Here is a 15,485-nt window from a genome sequence, read left to right on the forward strand (position 1 = left end):
GGAGGGGCTCGACCAGGAGGGGGAGGATGAGAGCCATCTCTACCAACCCGACGACTAGCTGCCAGGAAACTATTTAAAAGACAGACTGGCAGCTGCCCTGTCTGCTCCTGGTACTGCAATCCCTGCAGACTGGCAGTTGTCCTGATGCTCCTGATTCTGCAATCCCTGCAGACTGGCAGCTGCCCTGTCTGCTTCTGGTACTGCCATCCCTGCAGACTGGCAGCTGCCCTGCCTCCTCCTGGTACTGCCATCCCTGCAGACTGGCAGCTGCCCTGTCTGCTTCTGGTACTGCCATCCCTGCAGACTGGCAGCTGCCCTGTCTGCTTCTGGTACTGCCATCCCTGCAGACTGGCAGCTGCCCTGTCTGCTCCTGGTACTGCCATCCCTGCAGACTGCCTTTATTGCAGAGGAGGTAACAATTCACAAACTAACTCGGAATGTACTTCTTCATTTAGATGACAAACTTACGAGTGCGCAGTAACTTTTTTTTGATGTTCCAGAGTTTTAATTGGCCAAAATACAATATAACATTTTTTTCTGCCATTTGATTGGGGAGACCTGTGATGCCAACATGTGGCTACACGCCTGCCAAGCTAGCTGGAGCAGACATCTCTTCTTCAGCTTTTCGTTCAAATTGAACGCTTTTTCTTGAATCTCGCAATGCTACGAAATGGCTGTGTAGTTATGATTCATAAAAAACACAAATACCAGACATCAAAAGCTGTTGCGCACACAGAACCAAGAGAAATTATTTTGTTGAGATCTGGGTTAGGGTTAGTGTTGTAATCTGAAAATGGGAATAATTGCCTATATAAAACACAATGTATTTTTGCCCTGCTCTTCGGCTGTATAAAGATGCAAAATCAAGTGTTAACGCATCCACTGAAGCACATTCAGAGTTACAGTCCAGCTGTTTCAGCAACTTCATTACATAATCAGTAATTAGGCCTAATGTCTGTCCGACAACAAGGATTAATTAAAAATATGTTTATTTTATGAATCCAGCGGTTCCAACAGTCAATGTCCTTGTTAAAATATTCAGCACTCTGAATACTGAACCAAGTGATATTGCATGCTAGAACCCCTCACTTAACCTACATGTAAAATATATTTTATTAGATTTAATTTAATAATTATGTTCAAAATTAGAATTATCAATTAAATCGCCGAATTCTTTGATGGGTCAGTCTACAGAAAACTGGTGGAATCAACCGTTTCGGACATGAATCGGAAGAATCCGATTCGGACATGAGATGGGGATTGGTGGGAGAAGGATCCAATTTGGACAAGAGGAGATGGGGATTGGTGGGAGAAGGATCCGAATCGGACACGAGGAAATGGGGATTGGTGGGAGAAGGATCCGATTCGGACACGGGGAGATGGGGACTGGTGGGAGAAGGATCCGATTCGGACACGGGGAGACTGAGTTCAGGGAGAGCGGTCTGGGTCTCGGGCTGGGTCTGCTGCTCTGCTGCTGGATATGTTCTGATCTTCAGCACTGGCTGCTTGGTAACTGACTACAGGCTCTGCTCGCTTTTGTTCTTTGCGGTACTTCCAGAAAGCAAAGGGCCCCAACACCAGCAGCAGCACCACCAGCACTCCCAGCACTATCCCAGCCACTGCTCCAGCAGAGAGAGGAGGGGCTAAGAGAGAAAGAGGGACTCATTTAGGAGAAATGGAGCAGAACAGGTAATAATCAGGCAGGAATACTTCAATAATAATATTAATAACAACAATAATAATAAAAATAATAATAAGAATAAAAAAAATAATAATAATACATTTACATTTAGCAAACATCCAGAGGGACTTACAAAAGTGGGACTCTGAGATGGAGCCCTGGGGAAGTCCTGTACTAAGTGCTAAGGCAGTGGGTTTCTATGATACAACCCTGCCATGTTACCTGATGCAAGCAGATAAGTTAGGAAAAGTACATCCCTTTGGAATTCCCAAGATACTGGTTTGTGGGCCAGGCTTACCATCAGGATCAACTGTATCAAACGGAGCAGGGAGGTCATTTTCCCAATGGCTTACAGCAGCCATAGCTCAGTGGAATAACAGAGTGGACCAATAAGATGCTGGGCCCTGCATCTGCACAAACACAAAGAGCTGAAGAGGAGGACCGTACCTGAGACGTGCAAAGAGACTGAGCCGATAGTCTTCTTAGTCTCAGGATCGGTCACCTTGTAGACTCCGGCATCCTCCAGTGTCACACTCCTCAGCAAAAGGGTGTAGTTCTGGGCCAGAAGCTCACATCTCTGAGCACAACGCTCCTCATACCTGGCTGGGCCTTTATTTGCATTGAATATCAGCACCTCATCTGAACCAAGGCCTGCACTGAATGTTACCCTCACTGGGTCTGCGGTATAGAGCGGTATGGAGAGCAAACCACCGGCCTTCACTGTGAGGTTCTGGGGTGGGTGGCCTGTGAGGACAGGGAATTCATTTACATATTTGCATATTTTACATTTTCATGCATATTTACAGAGGATATGAACACATTATCAACAGCAGTCAGCTTGATCATGTAAAAAGGTAAAAACAATACAGGGTAAATTATGGCATCCTACAAATTACTGGTGTCATTTCTCAGCAAATCCAAGGTACATTACGCAATATTTCTGTATGAAATATTTTTATGTTTGCACTGATTAAAAGTAATATAAGAAAAATAAACACACCAGAGCTGCTTGGCCTCGCTACAAAACTGAAGATTTAATTTTACCTGTAACAAAGAGACTGGCAGAATCTGGATTCCCACTCTCTTTTGGACTGCTGTAGAAGCACTGGTAGTCGCCTTCATCTGAAAACCGTGCCTGTCTGATGGTTAAAGACATGTTTCCATAGAGGGCTTGTTCTGGGGAAACTGAAGCTCTGTTCTCGAACCCGGGCCCATATGTGATGGTGTTCTTATGGAGCTGGTAAACGTTCTCTCCGCCTCTCATCCAGAGGATATCCAGATCATCAGCACGTGCTTGTGTGTTAATTTTCCCAAAGCAAGGAAGACTGGCGGACATTCCCATCGCTATGGAAACATTTGATGGGACTGAGGGAGAGAGAGAGAGACAGAAAAAGAGAGAGGGAAAGAGAGAGACAGGCAGACAGAGATTTACAAAGCACTCCTGGCATACAGGAATTGAACAGCACAACCATGTTGCTTGGGGTAGATGAAGGCCCTGGTGCAGCATATGCTGTCCATTGCATACCATCCAAGGCTTTTATACAGACTAGAATGATCCTGTCCCCCAAAAAACAATTGTAAGAATAATAATAGTATTATCCTTTGTCAAAAAACAGCTTTTTGGGCTATCAAATCCACAAGCACTAAAAACATTCACTCAATCTGTCGGAAAAAAGGCCACATGCACTGACCTCTAATTTCTAGTTTCACATCTGAGAGAGGGATCTCAGACTCATCCTTGTACTGGCATTTGTAAATGCCAAGGTCACTGTACACCACAGGACTGAGGGTGAGGCTGTAGTTTCCCGGCTCTGTTAGGTGGAAGGATTCCACCCGTCCCTGGAAGCCGTCTCCAGAAGAAAAGGCTCCGGTGTAGAGTTCGGCCACATGCAGCCAGTCAGGAAGCTCATCCTGCTGAAACCGCCACTCCACATCCCTGCTGGGGGCTCCATGGCAGGGAAGAGTGAGGGAATGGCCAAAGCTCACAAACATGCGGACAGAGTAGACTGGAGATACTGCCAGCTGGGCTAGGAGAGGGAAGTTGGATGTTCAGTCAGCATAAGAGGGGAATCTCACAGGGCTGGGCCATTCTCACATAAGAATTAATAATTTATAGTTTAAATCATTTCAATCTAAATTTTTGTCCACCAATATGCCAGTTTTTATTTATTCATTTATTTATTTATTTACTTATTTATACATACACACACAAGCATATACAATGCTGTAAAAAAGTGTTTCCCCCCTTCCTGATTTCTTTTATTATTGAATATTTGTCACACTGAATGGTTTCAGATTATGAGACAAAACATAATATTAGACAAAGGAACTAAGAGTAAACACAAAACATACACATATATAGGACAGGGAATTCATTTACATATTTGCATATTTTACATTTTCATGCATATTTACAGGGGATATGAACACATTACCAACAGCAGTCAGCTTGATCATGTGAAAAGGTAAAAACAATACAGGGCAAATTATGGAATCCTACAAATTACTGGTGTCATTTCTCAGCAAATCGAGGTACATTACGCAATATTTCTGTATGAAATATTTTTATTTTTGTACTGATTAAAAGTAATACAAGAAAAAATAAACACACCAGACCTGCTTGGCCTCACTACAAAACCGAAGATTTAATTTTACCTGTAACAAAGAGACTGGCATAATCTGGATTCCCACTCTCTTTTGGACTGCTGTAGAAGCACTGGTAGTCGCCTTCATCTGAAAACCATGCCTGTCTGATGGTTAAAGACATGTTTCCATAGAGGGCTTGTTCTGGGGAAACTGAAGTTCTGTTCTCGAACCCGGGCCCATATGTGATGGTGTTCTTATGGCGCTGGTAAACGTTCTCTCCACCTCTCATCCAGAGGATATCCAGATCATCAGCACGTGCTTGTGTGTTAATTTTCCCAAAGCAAGGAAGACTGGCGGACATTCCCATCGCTATGGAAACATTTGATGGGACTGAGAGAGAGAGAGAGAGACATAAAAAGAGAGAGGGAAAGAGAGAGACAGGCAGACAGAGATTTACAAAGCACTCCTGGCATACAAGAATTGAACAGCACAACCATGTTGCTTGGGGTAGATGAAGGCCCTGATGCAGCATATGCTGTCCACTGCATACCACCCAAGGCTTTTATACAGACTAGAATGATCCTGTCCCCCCAAAAACAATTGTAAGAATAATAATAGTAATATCCTTTGTCAAAAACAGCTTTTAGGGCTATCAAATCCACAAGCACTAAAAACATTCACACAATCTGTTGGAAAAAAGGCCACATGCACTGACCTCTAATTTCTAGTTTCACATCTGAGAGAGGGATCTCAGTCTCATCCTTGTACTGGCATTTGTAAATGCCGAGGTCACTGTACACCACGGGACTGAGGGTGAGGCTGTAGTTTCCCGGCTCTGTTAGGTGGAAGGATTCCACGCGTCCCTGGAAGCCGTTTCCAGATGAAAAGGCTCTGGTGTAGAGTACGGCCACATGCAGCCAGTCAGGAAGCTCATCCTGCTGAAACAACCAATCCACATCCCTGCTGGGGGCTCCATGGCAGGGAAGAGTGAGGGAATGGCCGAAGCTCACAAACATGCGGACAGAGTAGACTGGAGATACTGCCAGGTGGGCTAGGAGAGGGAAGTTGGATGTTCAGTCAGCATAATAGGGAAATCTCACAGGTCTGGACTTTTCATACATAAGAGGGAAATCTCACAGGGCTGGACATTTCATGCATAAGAGAGAAATCTCTCAGGGCTGGGCCTTTCATGCATAAGAGGGAAATCTCACAGGACTGGGCCATTCACGCAAAATCATTTAAATCTAAATTTTTGTCCACCAGTATGGCAGTCTTTATTTATTTTTTATTTTTTTATACATACACACACAATCATATACAATGCTGTAAAAAAGTGTTTCCCCCCTTCCTGATTTCTTTTATTATTGAATATTTGTCACACTGAATGGTTTCAGATTATGAGACAAAATATAATATTAGACAAAGGAACTAAGAGTAAAGTTTTACAAGCACATTATGCCATAATCAAAGGAAATTCCAAAAGAGGTTAGAAAAAAAGTTGTTGAGATACATCAGTCTGGTAAGCCACTATCACCAAATGGGGACCACTTGGAACAGTGGTGAATCTTCCCATGAGTGGCCAGTCTGCCAAAATTTCTCCAAGGAAAACTCATCCAGGAAGTCAGAAAAGATCCCAGAAGAACATCCAAAGAACTCCCCTCAGCTTCGATCCGTGTTCAAGACTCCACAATAAGAAAGAGACTCGGTAAAAATGGAATTCATGGTGGAAACCACTGCTAACCAAGAGAAATATCAATGCTTATCTCATATTTGCAAAAAAAAAGAACCCGCATGGTCCCCAGACATTTTGGGATAATGTTCTATGGACAGATGAGTCAAATTGGAACTTTGCGGTAAAGCAAATAGTTTTTTTTTGAAGGTAGCGATTGAAGGTAAAAATGCATGTTCCCTGTCAAATTCACTCCCGCTCAGCACAATGACAGCACTTCGTGTAACTAGTCAAGTTAGGCTACTAGGCTAAACGCTACCTATTGCTAAAAACATTAGGCCTTCTACAAAATGCGGTATGAATAAACAGACAAGCTGGGCAACTTATACGTTATCACTAACATTGTAAATAGGTTTACGTGGGTAAGGGTGACAAATTTAATGTTTTTTCTGGCGGTAGGCTATGTGCATACATATAATAAATGACTCACTGACTTCATGCATTATTAATACATGTGCAGTAGCATCCCCGGCTGGGATGAGACATTTTCTTCGGAGCATTGAGCAATGTGCGGACATCATCTTTTAATGCGATGTATCCTCGATCCAGAACCTGCAGAGACCTGCAAGTTCTTCAAATCCCCCTTTCTCAAGTCAATTCGGATCCTGCCCATTTTCTATAGCCACTTTTGAAATTTCACTTATCTACTTAAACGACCTTTAGGGTAAATGTCCCTATTAAGCCCACCAAATACACTTTTCAGACATTTTTAATATATACTGCCCCAATTTAAGTGAGAGCATTTTAGTTAAAATGAATGTCTAATCTCTCATTTGAAGTGTCAATAATTAATTTATGTTTTTATTGTTTAATTTGTCAAAATATGTCAAAAGTCTGGCATGGGCTTAATGGGTACCTAAAGTACCCTAAGCCCCTGGGTGTTCCAAATAAACCCACTTCATGATTTGTTGATAAATAAATATATATTTAAAAAATCTATTCAAATCTGTAACCTCTTAGCTCTCAATTGCTATTTTCATTTTGTCTCCACTCTTATCCTATGGCCTGTAAATGGCATTTGAAATAGGCATGACCAGCCTTTTTGCTGTGCTGTCAACGCAGAAAAAGCTAAACTTACAAAATGTCTTCTTTGGAATGTAGCCAAAAAACTATTTACAAACAAAATCAAAACTATAGTGGAAATTACTTTTCAATACATCATCTTTCAATAAGTGTTGTCATTTTGTCTGTATCTCTATCCTATGGTGTGCTGTTGGCATTTGAAATTGCCCAAATTTCTGGTCCAGCCAGCTGGTTGAAAGTGCAGGTGTTTTTAAGATTTCTGAAGAGCGACTGACTGAAAGAAAAACAATTAGCAGGTTCAATACTAATGTTCTAAGGATAGTAAATGAGTCAATTTCAGGATTTACAATTAAACAATAACTTTTCTTTATTTTCAAATGTTAATCACATTTAGGCTAGTAGTTTGAAAACATTGTAAAAACACATTTGCTCCATGTAGCCTATCTTAGTAGTGTAACATAACGTAGGTTATAGGGTGGTCTAAGCTTTATTTTGTTTGTTTGTTTCAATCTTTTGCCCACGTTGTGGTTGTCTTTGCTCGCCAGTCTTACGCTAACAAGTCTTTCATGGCTTTCATCTTGTTTTTGTACAGATTTTCAATGACCTCATGATCCCTACAGCCCTGCTTTGCAGAGGATGAACTGCGCTTCTATCATGCGTGGGAATTAACTGTAGTTCTTTCGTGTTTTAGTCATCTCAAACTAAAACTCATCTGAAAAGTAAAGATTAAAAAAATATTGCTGATGTTAAGATAGAACATAGGCCTATCCAGAATGAACTGACCTATGCAATATCACTGATATTTAAATTTGGGTATTAATTAGGGATGTATCCGAATCCGAATACTGTATTCGGGAAAGCACGAATAATGCGATGGAAACAGATATTTCTTCTACCCGAAGTTGCTCGTTATTATTCTGATTCGGAAAAAAAAAAGTTCTCATAGCCCCTATCTAACGTTACACGGGCAGAGAGAGAGGGGAGAGAGGGGGGGGGATTAAAAAAAATCCCATTCAGTTTGCAACATAAGACTTTGATTTCACTAACTAGTCGTTTCATTTACTACACATTACCTATTCTGTAGTCGCCCCCACCGAGTCAGCGCACAGCAGGCAGCGGCCTGAGAGCTGACCGATCCCGGCTATCACTCAGGGAAACTCTCGTATCAGGGAGGAGGTGCGGGAGCTAGCGAGACACAAGCCTGGTGTGGCAGCTGGATCCCTTTCAAACCCCCGCAACCTATAAATCAAAATCAAGCTTAGAACCTGTAGTTTTTAGCTGTATGTGTTAATTTCCTCCATTAAAAAAATCCAGTCGAAATATTGAAAAAACCGACGTTTTACCTTGTATTTCAGTAAATCCGTTTAAGATGTAACATGCTGTAGGCTATCAGTCATAGGTCTTGGCTATAATGAACACGAAATCCATTCATGGTAACAGTTGCCACCAAGGGAAAATATGAGGACATCAGATGGTTTGTAGTCTATCCAAACTTAGTTCAGTAGGGGGGGAAATAAAATAAAAAAAAATAAATAAAACAGGCAAAAAAGTTAATGTAGGCTATTACTGTTATGTAATTATTGTTGTAAAGTAGTAATTCACGTTTCCCTAGGGAACTGCAGTAACGTTAACACATCAAGAAACGCGAACGCAGCATCATTGAAATTTAAGATTATTCCCTTCAACTGAAGGATATGTTTCTGTATATCTCTACTGTAAATAGTTTCTATTTCCAATGCAAAACAGAATCTTTCGATTTATAAAACATTTTTCTCTGTTTAAATGTACCCCAGTTAAAGGGGGGGGGGGGTGCTGGGGTTCATAAAACTAAAAATAATTTTAAAAAGAGAGCGAGATGAAAAGTACAGTATGAGGATGTGGAAATATATTTCATAATTAATTATATGCCATTGCATTACCAATGAATATTAGGTTGTAAAATACAACATTTGCCTGATTTAACGCGACTTCCTGTATAAACCACGCCCACTTCCTGTCTTCCATCTTAGGCAGCCTAGGCACCGCACTTGGCGGGTAGACTTACAAGCACACGTGGTTGTGACGGAGCAGGTGGGCTTATCAGTGAAGGGAACATCAGTGAATTTATGGTTAAAAGACAGAATATTTTATTCTACTCACATCACCTTAAAAAAAAACAACTACCGTATATGAAATAAATCTATATATAGTGCACTAACATAACCTGAAAAGTATAAATTGATCATGCAGAGAAGTAATTAGCTGTACTCATTTACATCCACCCCAGACAGTGTGATTTTTTTGCTAGACTAAGAGTCCCCTTTAAGCCCATTAGCTAAAAATGTAAATTAAAAAATAAATAAAGATAAACATACACATTTATTGTCTATTTAACAGTGTAATATAAACTGCATACAAAACTGTAAACTATACATGCTTATCATGCTTTATGTCATTGCAATGAACCATACTATTGTGGCGATCTTGCCTGTGTATAAGTAAATAATTGTGTTAGCCTGTTAGCGGTTAACTTGCCCCGCTCCGCGATCGTGTAAATACTTGTTTGTCATTTTAAGTGTGTAGCCTGCTAGGAATCGCTTACGTAGCGCTAGCAGCCCCTCGGGTTTATGATTTGCACCATCATGTTTCTGTCCTTAGCCACCTAGCCACTACTGCTGTGTTGTATTCCCTGCCTGTCTCCCCTGTTTTGCGCGTGTCTCGCGCTGCTGTTTTCCGCTGTATGCAAACTGTCCAACCTTTGTGTGATGTGACGTTAAGGCTGTGTGATTGGTTCGTCTACGGTACTTCGGTAGCCAATCACGGCGACCCGGGTTTTGATAAAAGCAGGCTTCGCCCAGCTATGATGGTCAGTCTAAGAATTACTCTTTGGAAGAGATGTCACAAATAAAGCGAAGCTCCCCGGGAGCGATTCGAAAACAGCCAAGCCCGTCTCCGTCTCTGCTTTTTCGCGAAACCGCCACATTGGTGTCCGGAAGTGGGATTCAGCTAGCTGAAGTGGAGAAGGCGATCCGAGAGCTGGAAGAGAGACTGGGGGTACCGAGGTGGCGGAAGACCGAGGCAGCAGAGAGAACGACAGAGGGCCCCCCGACAACCTGACGGAGCCAGTGCTGTTCGACCTACGCACCCGAGGGAAGCTAGCGCTAACACGCCAGCCAGCGCTAGCATGCCAGCTAGCGCTAGCATGCCAGCTAGCGTTAGCATGACAACCAGCACGCCAGCTAGCATGCCAGCTAGCATACAGCTGAAGCTAGCCCGGTTCAGTGGAGCAGCACAGTGGGAGACGTACCTAGCCCAGCTGCAGCTGGCTGCCCGTCACTGCGGCTGGAGCGAGAGCCAGATGGCGACGCACCTAGCACTCGCCCTGGAGGGCCCAGCGCTGCAGGTCCTGCTAGACCTCGATGCTGCCGAACAGGGCGATCTCAAGGCGCTGACGACAGCCTTGTCAAGGCATTTCGGCCAGAGGCGGTCAATGCAGAGCAGCCGGGAGAAGCTGAACAGCCGCCACCGTGAAGGAAAAGAGAGCTGGGGGACCGTGGCTGCGGACGTGCGGCTCCACGCACGGCAGGGCTACCCGTCCCTCGACTCGGCAGGGCAGGACGAGCTCGCGCTATACGCCTTCCTCCAGACCCTCTCAGCACGTCATCCTGACCACGCCCTGCTCCCTAGACGATGCTCTGTAGGAAGCAGAGAGGGCGGAGGACGTCCTCTGCTTAGCCCCAAGGCAGACAACCCGGCCCCGCGTCCGCGAAAGGGACTGCTACGAGGAGGAGGAGGAAGAAGTCCGCTGGGCACGCTCACCCCCACAACAGTGGTAACAGCGCCCACCACCAGCACGACCACCTGGCCCACGACTGCCCAGCACCAGCGCCCAAACCCCGATCACCACGGCCGGCGGGGAAACAACGCGGGGGCGGCGCTGTGAGGAAACCGCTGTCCCAAGAACCCATTCTCAATCAGGAGCAGCCTGCTGCGCCTGAAACCTGTTCGGTCCCACTCGCGAAAGCAAATATTCCATCTGCCTTTGTGAAGGCGGGAACCGAGCAAAGCAAATTCCAGCCAGCCCTTTTCAGGGCAGGAGAGCAGCCTGCCCTTTTGAGGGCAGAAGAGCAAACCATCCAACAGCGAGTGGGCCGACTGGGGGAGGCGGGCGGGCTATACCTGCATTGTAGGCTGGATGGGCAATCCTGCTGGGCACTGGTCGACACGGGGGCCACCATCTCCCTGGTGCGACCAGGAACGCTCCCCAACACTGCCTGGTCCCCAACAACCACTCAGCTGCAGTCAGTGACGGGACAGAGGCTCGGCATGCGGGGCAAGAAGATGGTGAGCGTGGAGGTCGGAAACCGAGAGGTGGTGACGCACAAGTTCTGGCTGGCCGACATCAGCGACACGTGCATAATCGGCCTGGATCTGCTGGTCCACTGGGGTGCCACGATGGACATCGCCAACGCCAGGCTCTCCATCGGTGCCACCACCTTCGCCCTCCACGCCACCCCCAAGAGGAAACGCAGGTCCAGGAGGACCCGTCGCCGAGCAGCCTCAGCCCACCCTCACCAGCCGCCGCCCCAACTAACCAACACAGAGCGTGGCTCGCCTGCCCCACTGTCACAACCTGTCCCTCCCTCTCTCGAGACGGTGAGTGCTGTCCGCGAGCTGTGGCGACGCAGCTGCAGCGGCCTCAACCCTCACCAATGCCAACAGCTTGAACGCTTGCTGAAGGACAATGCAGACCTCTTCACTGCCCGCGATGAGGAATGCACGCAGACCGAGCTAGTGCAGCACGCCATTGACACTGGTGATGCTGCACCGGTTCGTCTGCGCCCTCACCGGTTGTCACTCGCAAAGCGGCTGGGGGCAGAGGAGAAGGTTAGAGAGATGGCCGCTGCAGGCGTCATTGAGCCCTCCAACAGCCTGTGGGCGGCCCCTGCTGTCCTAGTGCGGAAGAAGAATGGAGAGTGGCATTTTTGCGTGGACTATCAAAAATATAAAGCAAATGTAGGCGAGCTGCGCAGCTTCCTGGGGTTGGCGAGCTACTATCGGCGGTTCGTGCGGGGTTTCGCCTCCATTGCCAGTCCCCTCCATCGCCTCACCGACAAGTACCAGCCGTTCGTCTGGACCACCCAATGCGCAGAAGCCTTTGCCCGGCTCAGAACGGCTCTCACGGAGGCCCCCGTACTGGCGTATCCCGATGTGCACCGCCCATTCATCGTCGACACCGACGCCAGTAACGTGGGGGTGGGAGCCGTCCTCTCTCAGGAGGACAGCGACGGAGAGAGAGCTGTCGCCTACTACAGCGGTGCCCTGAGCCGGGCAGAGCGGAACTACTGCGTGACCCGCCGAGAGCTGCTGGCCGTAGTCAAGGCACTGAGGCACTTCCGACCCTATCTCCAAGGTAGCCACTTCCGCCTCCGCACTGACCACACTTCGCTCACCTGGCTCCTAAACTTTAAGCACCCGGAGGGCCAAGTCGCACGGTGGCTAGAAGAGCTACAAGAGTGCGATTTCCAGATCGAGCACAGGGCGGGGCGGCACCACACCAACGCTGACGCTTTGTCCCACCGTCCCTGTGCTGAGCTGGATTGTCAACACTGCCAGCGACAGGAAGATAAGAGCCAGGTGGAGCTAGCGGTGGCTGCCAGTTCGCAGGAGCAGCTGCGGGAAGGCCAGGAGGCCGACAGCACGCTAAGAAAGGTGAGGGGCTGGCTGGAGGCAGAAACACCGCCGCAATGGGCTGAGGTCTCGGCTGAGGGGCCCGAGCTCAAGACCTACTACGGGCAAAGGAGGAACCTTGAGCTGCGGGACGGGCTGCTGTATCGGCGGTGGCAGGCACCCGGGCTTGGAAGCGACCTCCTCCAACTCCTCATTCCCCGAGTGTAGCACAGTGGGTAAGGAACTGGGCTTGTAACCAAATGGTCGCAGGTTTGATTCCCGGGTAGGACACTGCCGTTGTACCCTTGAGCAAGGTACTTAACCGAAATTGCTTCAGTATATATCCAGCTGTATAAATGGATACAATGTAAAAATGCTATGTAAAAAGTTGTGTAAGTCGCTCTGGATAAGAGTGTCTGCTAAATGCCTGTTTTTTTTTTTGTTTTTTTTTCACCCCCAAGTCCTCGGGTTGGTGCATGGCTCGGTGGGCCATTTCGGGAACAGCAAGACCCTGCGACGATTGAGGGGGCGCTTCTACTGGCCTGGGTGCCGCCGGGACGTGGAGCTTGCACGTCCACTGCTGTGACTCCTGTACGGCATGCAAGGGGCCTACCAAGCGCTCCCGCGCCCCTCTACAACGCTACGTGGTGGGGGCCCCGATGGAGCGAGTGGGGGTGGACGTCCTCGGCCCCTTCCCTGTCACGGAGGCCGGTAACCGCTACGTGCTTGTGGCTATGGACTACTTTATGAAGTGGCCCGAGGCGTTTGCGGTGCCGGACCAAAGTGCTGCAACAACAGCGGGGAAGCTGGTCGAGGAGATGTTTGCCCGTTTCGGGGTCCCCACCCAACTCCACAGCGACCAGGGGCGAAATTTTGAATCGCGGGTGCTGGCTGAGGTCTGCAGTTGGCTCGGAGTAGCCAAGACCCGCTCCATCCCCAGAGCGACAGACTGGTTGAACGGTTCAACAAGACCCTGACTGCGCAACTCGCCATCCTTGGCCCTGTGTGTATAAGCATGCACTACATGGACAGGCCAAACATGTGTGGATGGCTCTCTCACAGTCAAGATTGATTGAATAGGTGTGTATATGTCCAATTTGTATTGGTATGTATGTATTTCGCTGCCCAGCCTTTCTGTTGCGTGAATTATAGTATGTTTGTTGGTATAAGTGTGTGTTCGTAAATGTGAATGTAACATGCTGCGAGGGAAATGTCCCCATGGGGATAAAGAAGTTCTCTATGTATGTATGTACAATATGTATTTTACATGCAGTATTTATTGTACGTAGAAGATATACAATAACTTGCACATGTACTCAAATTCAGTTCAGAAGCAAGTACAAACATGTTTTCTGAAGAAATATGCTTCCTGTAGTTACTCAGCAGCAGTTTTGTACATTAATTTCAATGTGTTCCATGAGGCAATTCGAAATATTTGACTCTTTGATCTGAAAGTTTGCATGATATTGTACAATGGTGAGATTACAAAACACAGGGCCAAGTGACTTGAAAGTATTGAGGAAATATTGGGTAGCATTGCTTTGAAATACATCTTATGTCATTTCGGTGAGGCAAGATAACCTATGTTGTTTGTAGTACCGTAACTTGGCGTCATTTTGATATCAATACTTTTGAGTAACTTGGCATTTTTGTACGTTGAAAACGTGTTTTTTATGAGATGATACATTTACTGTATTGTATCATGGCAACAGTCTTTATATTTACTGTAAAATTGCAGCCTATTTTGGGACCCCTCGAAAAGAAAACTAAAACTTCAAAAAAGGAGAAAAAATAAGCAATTTTTACACAGTTTTATAACTTGAATATGTAACATGACCTCATGAGGCCAAAACATATATACAGTATTTTGATGGTTGTGTTTTTAAATTTATCGCACCAGTGTGAAATCAATGCTCAATAAGACCTAGGCTATTCATATGAGGCCTGTGTGAATCATTTTGATGGAAAAAGTCAGTGAGAAGAGAGAACATGGTTTTGAATGCATGAATGCATTTTGCAAGAGATGTTTGTAGTTTTGGCAAAAGGTTAACTGTTGCTGTGCTTTGTGTGTAGAGTTTTGAGAAATTGAGCTATAGTTTCAGAAAACGTGTTTAAACAATTGAGAAAAACTGTAATAGGGATGTTTACCCTCCTTTAAACCTTCTGAAACCAAACACTTTCATAAGTGCCAAATGCACATGTGTAGCTTACTCACCCAACAGGAAACAAAAACTTGCAAATCTCATTACCGGCTGGGAATCGCTACTGAGACATCAGACTAAAAACTATTAGTAATAGTATTACATGAAAATTCCTTAATTTAAACTCTCTCAAGTAAATTAGACGTATTTTCTTCGCCGTGGCTCCGCTGGCTAGCACAGAACCACGCTGCACATTCAGCAGTGCGAGGCTATCCCCAAAACTTTATCATTTTATCTTCTTTGCAGTATTTCCTGTTTTATAACTGTCAACTGCCAACATCTGTTTCGCTTCCATGGTGAAATGGACTTACTTCGACTGTAGAATTAAGTATTTATGTTATAGTGTGGTTGCTGATACTGATTGCTGGTCAAGTTGAATTTGGGTTTATTTATTATAATGCTATTATCATTTTTTTACAGTTTTTCTCAATTGTTTAAACACGTTTTCTGAAACTATAGCTCAATTTCTCAAAACTCTACACACAAAGCACAGCAACAGTTAACCTTTTGCCAAAACTACACAAATCTCTTGCAAAATGCATTCATGCATTCAAAACCATGTTCTCTCTTCTCAAAACTGACTTTTTCCATCAAAATGATTCACACAGGTCTATAG

The 15,485-nt window shown here is 45.6% G+C and overlaps 1 protein-coding gene across 9 annotated transcripts in view; it reads right to left on the minus strand.

The window, feature by feature from the left end:
- The window catches only part of LOC118206657, an 89,221-nt gene that overhangs the window by 48,861 nt on the left and 24,875 nt on the right, over positions 1-15,485 (minus strand). For 3 of the 9 annotated variants that reach the window (XR_004761221.1, XM_035379599.1, XM_035379601.1), the window contains exons 1-5: positions 14,884-15,096; positions 4,983-5,318; positions 4,337-4,657; positions 3,373-3,708; positions 2,726-3,046 (exon numbers count right to left, since the gene is read on the minus strand). Coding sequence is in view for 8 of the 9 variants with exons in the window: in XM_035379599.1 (XP_035235490.1) it covers positions 2,726-3,046; positions 3,373-3,708; positions 4,337-4,657; positions 4,983-5,318; positions 14,884-14,914 (1,345 nt within the window). In the remaining variant the exon portion in view is untranslated. Of the gene's footprint in view, positions 1-1,318; positions 1,644-1,784; positions 1,992-2,128; positions 2,426-2,725; positions 3,047-3,372; positions 3,709-4,336; positions 4,658-4,982; positions 5,319-14,883; positions 15,097-15,485 lie in introns of those variants that run through there. The other 6 variants (XM_035379600.1, XM_035379602.1, XM_035379603.1 and 3 more) reach the window with 5 other exon arrangements.

Source organism: Anguilla anguilla, chromosome 10, assembly GCF_013347855.1.
Source record: "Anguilla anguilla isolate fAngAng1 chromosome 10, fAngAng1.pri, whole genome shotgun sequence".
In the NCBI taxonomy this organism is placed as follows: domain Eukaryota; kingdom Metazoa; phylum Chordata; class Actinopteri; order Anguilliformes; family Anguillidae; genus Anguilla; species Anguilla anguilla.